The 8,528-nt window shown below is 40.3% G+C and overlaps 1 protein-coding gene across 2 annotated transcripts; it reads right to left on the minus strand.

Annotated features, from left to right (window-relative positions):
* Window positions 1–335: 335 nt before the first annotated feature.
* On the minus strand, window positions 336–8,502 carry abhd5a (abhydrolase domain containing 5, lysophosphatidic acid acyltransferase a). 2 transcript variants are annotated; one of them, XM_015042222.1, is made up of 8 exons: window positions 8,123–8,296; window positions 6,669–6,749; window positions 5,378–5,463; window positions 4,233–4,608; window positions 3,242–3,396; window positions 3,014–3,125; window positions 2,741–2,927; window positions 336–2,193 (listed from the first exon to the last, which is right to left on the minus strand). In XM_015042222.1, exons 1-8 carry the CDS (start codon window positions 8,164–8,166, stop codon window positions 2,104–2,106), a joined length of 1,131 nt encoding a protein of 376 aa, XP_014897708.1. In that variant the 5' UTR covers window positions 8,167–8,296; the 3' UTR covers window positions 336–2,103. The 2 variants fall into 2 exon arrangements, with proteins under 2 accessions (XP_014897708.1, XP_014897709.1); XM_015042223.1 differs by lacking the exon at window positions 8,123–8,296 and adding an exon at window positions 8,370–8,502 and having other exon boundaries at window positions 338–2,193.
* Window positions 8,503–8,528: the final 26 nt, after the last annotated feature.

The following is an 8,528-nucleotide window of genomic DNA, read 5'->3' on the forward strand; positions in this document are numbered from 1 at the left end:
GTTTAGTATGGGAATTAAATAACATGCCATGGTCAAAAATAAGTTCTTTACTTTTTTACTGGTGACTAATTTAATGCCATCCAGGTTGGGATTCTGACTAAGCAGTTTCTTTTTCAATAACTTTGGTCCAAAAATCTGTTGTTTAAAAGACAAAAATTTAGTCATCCAATTTTTTTATGTTATTAAGACATGCTTATGATCTACCCAACTGATTGGATTGGTCAGGATTTAGGAATAAATAATAATATTGTATCTTTCTAATGTTTCTTCAGTTCCTTTCTTGTATGACAAACAGCCAGAGATGAATAGAATTACACAAGTAAAGCAGACAAGGTTGAGTCAAGCATTCAATTTATTCATATAAACTGAATAGAGAAAATAAAACAGCAGAGTCCTTGCAGTAATGTCTAAAAAAAGTCTGTTGAGAGACTGTCTCATTATAATGAGATATTTTGTTAAAAGAGTGGCAGAAACGGGCTTCCATAAGAATGCATGTAGCTGGGTCTTTATAAAAACAAATATTTCTGCCACATCGTTTTAAAAAATAAGTTTCCATTCACATAAACCTGCACAAATCCGCCCATAAGCATTGTTTTAAACATGCCAAACCCATAGGGGGCAGTCTAGCACAAAGCTCAAACCTGTCTCAGCCAATCACAATCCTTCAAATCAACCACGACTTCCTACTAGGAATTAAATATGGCGCCATTAATTTCATTTGTGTGGACATATGGAGGTTGAACTACTTTTAAATGGTGTCTTAGAATATAAAGTTAATAAAACAAGACGTCTATTGGGAATCATGTGAAAGCAAGTATGTAGACATACTGTAAACCCGACATCTCCAGTATCCATGAACACACGCAAACACAAATATTAAGTTTTCTCAAAACTCCACTTTGGTCGGTGTTTTCATAATTATTTTTAGTTGCATAAAACAGTTTTCATGTGGATACAAGCCAGAACGCATTGAAATATGTGGGTTTTCCAGGTTTTCTGGCTATCTGTGGACTAGGCTAAATGAAGAAAATTACAAAATAGATAATTTCCCAATTGTGACTACATTAGCTCTGTGAGAGATAGAGATAGATCCTAGGTTGTTCAGCTCATACAAACACTCTGAAAACTGCGTTTTAATGTTAATTAGGCTGCAATGAAACAGCAAGAAGAACACAAGTACATTGCATTTTTTAAAATAGATCATTACAAACATAAAAATCCAATATTTACAGTACTCAGAAAAACATAAAGGAGATGCGTTTTTAGAAAACACCCCCCAAAAAAACCCAAATATCTGTGGTTCTTCTACTAACAAAAAATTGTTATTCAACAGTTTTCCACTTTTTCTAATGTTTTATCAGCTTGATTCTGTTCATTCTGAACAGATTAAAACATTTAAACTTAACTTGAGAATCTTTGTATTATAGAAAACCTTTGCTCCAGGAACTCCAGCTTCCCAGTAGATCCTCACAGCTTAATTCTGGATCAGAGGAGGAAGAAGAGGCCGCTGCTGTTTCCAGCTCTGACAGAAACATCAGTCAGAGCTGGAGTGAACATGTGAGTTTGGCAGAAACAAACTAAAGCTGAGCATGAAAACAATGTTGTAGTGAAAGTAACTTCTCCAGTCAACATTCCACATGTATCCACAGGCAGGATTTATGAATAAATGCTGGGTTAGAACAAAAATAAAAGAAAATGGAGTAATTTTCCCATTCTTATAAGACTTTAGAAGAATGAGTGTGAAGATGTATGTGCACTCCAGTCAGATGGATGTTTGGAACACATCCTCCTGCTCTCCGACCCAGAATGTATAGTGTGGCGCTCACAAGTAATTCAAATGAGCCACCCAGTTCAGGTCTAATGGGATTATTGGGTCATACTGGGAATGCTGCTAAATAGCACCGATCAGATGAATGGCATCAGCTGGATTTTTTCGGGTTTCTAAGAATACCACTGAATCACTGGTCTGATGATCATAATCATGTCCTCAGATCTGAGTCATGCTCCTTTTTTTCTCTCTAAAACACAGCAGATCAGAACGTGATGGTAGTGAGTTACGCTCTCCTTTTGCCCCACAGATTCACATCCAGACTGTCCCTGTTCTCAGTCCACTTTTTCACACACCTGCAAGACTTTGTTATTGAAATCATAGGGCTGGTCGGCAAAGACGTAGTGTCCAGCTCCACGCATGGTCTGCAGGAACAGGAAGGAAGGAGAGAGAGAGAGACTGGTCACAAAGCAACGTGTTGAGGAAGACTGGTAGCCAAATACAGCACCTCAGCAAGCAGTCACGAAAAAAAACTACGATTCCAGAAGTTGGTGTAACAGGGGGCACTTATTGAAGTTTTCTGGCTGATCACAGATTCTGATTTTGGCTGACACAAATTATTTTAATCATGTAATAAGTTTACAACACACCGTCAATGTTCCAATAGCTAAGGGAGATCATTAAAAAAAATGCTAAATATAGTGACCAAGTTGCTCAGTTGGAAACAGTGAAGTGAATATTGTTAATAGAAAATAAAATAAACATATAAAAAACTAACCTACATACAAGAAATACATTAAATTTCAATGTATACATAAACTGTCATTGATACTGCAAAGTTGAAATGCTGCACATTGATCCTGTTCTGTGTTGCAGCAATGCTCCTGTGTTGTGGTACAATGTACACTTTTAACACTCCTTATATCATGATACTGCCACCACAGTACTGGAGGACAATGAGCATTAACTCACAATGATCTCCACGTGAGAGTTTGTTCTCATCTCTTTGATGGAGGCGGCTGAGGTGCTGTCTATGCTGGAGCGGGAGCCGTAGATGATGGAGATGGGGATGTCAGGATGCAGCTGGTCTAACCTCTGCAGCATGGGCCTCTTAGCCCAGCCGCACGAACCCGTCATGCTCTTAAAAGCAGTCTCTCCGCTGTGGGCGTTCAAAAGTTTGGATAAGTGATGTGGGGTGGTGTAGATGGTGTTAGGGAAAGACGGGAGGAGCAGGAGGAGGCAGACCTGGGAGACTGGACGTTTAGGTGGTAGATGTACTCTGACACAGTGTTGTCTGAGAACATGGAGGAGAACTTCTTCTTGAAGTCGGGTCTCAGTGTCTGAACTAGAGTAGGACCTGCAGAGACACCATCAGCCTCAGCTACAACATCACTGCTGTAACCTCATCTCTTCATTCCCTTTGCAGTTAATGCCAGAGTTGCAACCCCAGTTTATCGTGCATAGGACTCTTACCGAGGGGTCCAACCAGCCTCAGGCCGGCTAGCGGGTTGAAGGGACTGAACATTGCTCCGAGGGCTTTGATCCACACCGGAATGGGGCGGTCTGCTTCCACTGTCTCCTGAACCTCAGGAAAACCCCACGGCTCCACCAGTACCAGGTGTTTCACCCTGCATTGGGAGGAAACGTTCAGCTTAACATGGACTCAGGGCACCAACTCCATCCAAACAAGTAGAGAGGTGGCATTCTGCTAACACATTCAACATTATGCTAACAAACAACCTGTCAATATAGTTCTGTGTATGTAGTGAAAACAAGCTTGGTGCATATTTCACACCAACATGTTCACTGCATTCAGAGGTGTGTCTCTACCAGCTTTAAAGAGACAGTATTATGCATTTTCCAGCCAGATAGTATAATTTTATGACACAATAAAAATACTATGCTACTTTCAGCTGATGCAAAAATGGTATATATATCAAATACAACTTAAAAAAAATTGACATTGTAATTTAATGCTTGGAAATTGGGCCTCTGTCTCTTTAAAAACTCCTGATCTTTCTGAAACTCCACCCTCTGGAAGACATCACAACATGGCTCCTCTATTAACCCTTTAACAAAGTTTCTGAGAAGTTGCTCATATAATGAGCTTGGCAGGTGAACAGATTCACCAGGTGTTTGTTGATTGCTGCTGGCTAGTCTGAAGGAGCTGGGAGGACTGGGAGAGGGCTGCTCTGTGCAAAGATTGGTGCTATGTCTAGGTGGGGCTAGGTTCATCCAAGCATTTTGCACAGCTGAATGGCTTTCAAGTCTGACTACAGATTCTCGGTTGGATTTATTGGTAAGTTTTTCCTTCCAGTTCAGTGTTGGTTTTATACAGTAAAGCACATCATCATTTGGGATGGAATCATCACAGAACATGGAAGAGTATGAAACCTTTTAGAAGGTTAGCTAAGAATCTAAAACACTTCAGGAAGATAACAGAATAGATTCCATCTGAACTTACCTGGCTGGATATTTAATAGCATAAGACACAGCCAGGAATCCTCCCAGGTTGTGACCCAGGATTATCATGGACTCCACACCCACTTTGGCCCTCCACTGTTCAATAGACTCCACAAACTGAGCTTCTGCTTCCAGAGGGTCAGTGGAGAAGACAGGCCTTGTGCTCTGGCCAAAGCCCAGCAGGTCCAGAGCATAAACCGGCCGGTCCTGTGAGAGAGCTTCCACGTTCTGAGCCCACAGACCCACGCCACCTCCAAACCCATGCAGCAGGACTATGGGGGTTTTATCCTTAACAACGTCACTGCAAAAAGCCAGCGTCCACAACATGTTGCCACAGGAGACGGGGACAAACTCCTTGGTAAATGCAGATCTGATACCTGACAAGAACAAAAGGAGCCATGAGACAGAGAAGGAAAAATGATAAGAGGATCAAACGTAGAATACGCCCAACAACAATGGTCTAGACCCCTTGGTAGAGTGGGTGGGTAATTCGACATGATGCTCCCAACCCTGTTGCAATAAGCAATTAATCAATTCATTGCATGATAAGTTAAATACAGCTTGATCAATTCCATTGTGATTTCATATCTTTTGAAAGGCAATTTTGCTTGTACTTTATTAATCCATTTTATTCATGTTTCAGTTCTGTAGAGTTTTTTCTTCCTTTTTATTTATTGTTTTTGGTTTTGGTGTCATGTTTTATTTAGGATATTGAAAATGTCGTCCAGTTGTAGTGTGGAGTTTTCTGTACAAAATCAAAGTTTATTAGACTTTAAAAGGGTGATCTTGCATTATTATGACTTGAAAATGGTCTCAAAACAACATTGTTATCAGTTATCGCAATAATTTCTTTTACGATTTATTGTCCAGTAAAATCTGTGATCATGGCAGGCCCAGATGCTACAGATAGAGATCTTATCAGAGGAAGGTATAAATACACCATCTGTTTTTAAGATCAGATTCTAACATTAACAGTCTTTAATCAGCTTTAGGTCCATAAGGATCAACTCTGCACAGATATCTGGCACACAGGCGTAACACTGGAGTTCAGTGAAGAGAAAGAAAATGAAAGTGCCATCCTTTTTATGTGTTCATGTTCCCAGGGCAGTGATTGGTTAAGAAAAGACAGACGGCTCTGATCCTTACAGCTCAGCATCCTGTCCTCTGCAGCCATCAGCTGGCTCTGAGAGGTGGGACACCATGAGGGCAGCCAGTCAGGGATCCAGTACCACCTGCAAACACACAGAGGAAAACTTACTGTGTGTGTATTACCTAATATCATCTTTTTATCAGTTTTAGTGAAATGACATTAAGTTGTTCTGTTGGTGCCTGGGTGAAAGGCTTTTCTGATGCAGATCTTCATTCAGTCTTGAATTCATGCAGCAGGAGAATCAACAACCTGACTGGACAAAACAGATTTCTAAGAGGCACAAGTTTGAAATTCCCTGTGTCACAATATGCAAAGATGTGAAGCAAAAACACCTTACAGAGAAGGGAAATGAAGTTCTGCCCTGTTCCTCTTTAAGACAGTTTCACATCCTCATCAGTTTATTGTACTTTGTATGATTGGATGTTTCCATGAAAATGGTTTTAATGACCACTGTGTAACACCAGTTCGCTTGTTAAGTCAGGTTTACTAGTATAGCTCAAGTCAATTCAAAGTGCTTTGCACAATAAAAACACAAACAAACAGAAAACCTATTGCATTGCATTGGCAAAATAAAGAGAAGTAATGAAGAGTTGGAATCCAGACTAATACGAATGATGTTGCAGTTGTTATTAATCAAAGGCGGCTATAAACAAATTGAGTCTTGGTCTTGATTTAAAGGAATTCAGTGTTTCAGTTTTCTGGAAGTTTGTTCCAGATGTGTGGTGCAGAGAATCTGAATGATCCTTTTCTCCATGTTCAGTTCTTAGGATGCAGAGCAGAACCAGAACCAGAAGATATGAGAGGTCTGAAAGGTTGATACTACACCAGCAGATTTTTAGTATATTGTGGTACTAAGCCGTTCAGTGATTTATAAACTAACAACAGTATTTTAAAATCTATTCTCTCAGGGAAAGGACTCTAGAACTAGGTGATCTGCTCCATCTTCCTGGTTTTAGTCAGAACGCCAGCAGCAGCGTTCTGGATCAGCTGCAGTGGAGGGTTGATTTTTATTTTTTTAGACAGACGAGTGAAGACGCTAGCTAAAGATAAACACATGGATGAGTTTCTCTAGATCTCGCTGAGACATTACATTAGTCCTCTAATTCTTGAAATGTTCTTCAGGTGATAGAAGGCCAACTTCGTAACTGTCTTCATGTGGCTCTGAAGGTTCAGGTCTGAGCCCATCACTACACCCAAAAGCATGATTAATATAGACCTGCACCAATTTCAGTGCAGGTCTATATCCTGTGGAAGGAGCCTGTGGCAGCTGCAGAGACCAGGAATTACCTTATGGTATTATCCACGTAGCTCCAAATGCCGCTGGCCAGACTGGGAAGTCCAGTCACAGATAACGCTCTCTTCACAATCCTGGAGAGAAGAGGTGGAGAAGGGGAGAGATCACTGAGCAGGTACAGGAACACTGGGAACAACATGAGTTAAGATCAGGTTCCTACTATAAATGAGTTCTTAAAGATCAGAAGGGGTGCACCAATAAATCAGCTGGTCCATAAATCTGCACCACCTTTTTAAGTTTTAATTTTGGAAGATCTATGATCAGCAATACTTACATGACTAACATGACAATCATATCCACTGATCTTATCTACCTCTGCAAAAGTCAGAAAATCAACTACTGTCCCAGTTTGCTCTGCTGTGAGAGAGGACTGACTGACACACTCACTCACCCACCACATCACGTCTGAACGAGAGCAAATAACAACAGTCAACACTGGGGGCTTTCCAGCAAAATGACTCCCTGTGTCACAAGGCTGGCGTGACAAAGTGGCTAAAAGATCAGAACATTGCTCAGAAAATGTGGGACCAAGAACTCCAAGAACTAGAAGACAAGAATGGGTCCATCGCTATCTGACAGGATTGGATCCACAAGTTCATATCTAGCATGCTGGAGAGAATTCTGGGAATCAGAAAGAGCAAGGAGCAAAGGCAGAAATATTCACTTTTTATGTAAGTTATATAGGACAGTTATTAGTCATTAAGTTAATCGCCTGAAATATGAAAAACAAAACAAAAAAAATCAGCAGCTATCACTTCTTTAATTTGCCAATGATTATGTTTTTTTTCTGTGCATGTTCTGGTGATTGGATTTGCTCACCAGAAACAACTGATAGAAAAAAATGACTTTTTTTTTTACTCTGAAACAAAACGAAACAAAAGGATTAAAAGCAGATGAGTCAGATGAGTCAAAATGTACAATTTTGGCCGTTGGATTATTATTAGTTTTTTTATTTTATTTGTTACGTTTAAACTAAAAATAAGAATCACCTGCATACATGTAGCCTGTTCTCTTCAGACAAAGCACCTCAGGTTGTTTTGGATAGTTTTTCTCCACATATACCTATAGCAAAATGAACACTGCTAAAATTCTGATTAGCTCTGATAAGAGTTTAAAGCAAATTATTATGCCTGTCGATAACACCATTACCATTTATGGTCAGTGACGTCAGAAGTAAACATACAGGGAGCGCACATGTAGTGTGGATGTTGACAGAATCTAAGGGAACGAGCCGATTTATCCTGGTTTTAAATACAAAAATAACATCAAACTAAATGTAAATTTTCAATTTCATGCTTTGTATTTTAACCAAAAAATAACTGATTTTATTTTATTTATTTTTTTATTTTTTGTAGTTATTCACTTCTGGTTTATTAAAATATTTATAACAATAACAAAAACAGGCAAATGCATTGCATGGACCGGACCGGACCCGGCGGCTAACAACCTATGAAGTAAACCTTCAGAGGAGAACTTAGAGTTCTGGTCCATGAGAAACAGGTCAGTGACAGCCGGAGGGGGGCACCTGGGGGCTCCAGCTGGAGCTCTTCACCTGAACTCTTCAGGTTTAACTTGTTGCGTTTTTTATCGCAACAAGCAGAACTTTAAAACAGAACCACACGGAAACCTTCAGAGCGGTTCGGAAAAATATGTTAATCAAATTAGAACATTCTGCACTGACAGCAGAAACTTACCCACTGTTAGCCGTCTCCTCCCGCTCCGCCATACTGTAGTTGCTGTCACGTGACTCTCACCGACGCTGACGTACCTCAGTCAGACTGTGGCCGTTAGATTTGTCGGTCGGGTTAACTCCGCCGGGCGGCCATGCAGCCTCCTCTTCTCTTGTAGTTAGC

Source organism: Poecilia latipinna, unplaced genomic scaffold (genome assembly GCF_001443285.1).
Source record: "Poecilia latipinna isolate Pla-1442-1.1 unplaced genomic scaffold, P_latipinna-1.0 Scaffold581, whole genome shotgun sequence".
In the NCBI taxonomy this organism is placed as follows: domain Eukaryota; kingdom Metazoa; phylum Chordata; class Actinopteri; order Cyprinodontiformes; family Poeciliidae; genus Poecilia; species Poecilia latipinna.

Bases quoted from the DNA above. Each gene is read 5' to 3' on its own strand.
- abhd5a (XM_015042222.1), bottom strand. From the start codon at position 8,166: ATGGACCAGAACTCTAAGTTCTCCTCTGAAGGTTTACTTCATAG. The intron at 5,464-6,668 runs GTAATTCCTGGT...GTGTGTTTGCAG, and splicing joins TACGTGGATAATACCATAAG to GTGGTACTGGATCCCTGACT. The intron at 2,928-3,013 runs GTCTGCCTCCTC...GAACGCCCACAG, and splicing joins CTAAACGTCCAGTCTCCCAG to CGGAGAGACTGCTTTTAAGA.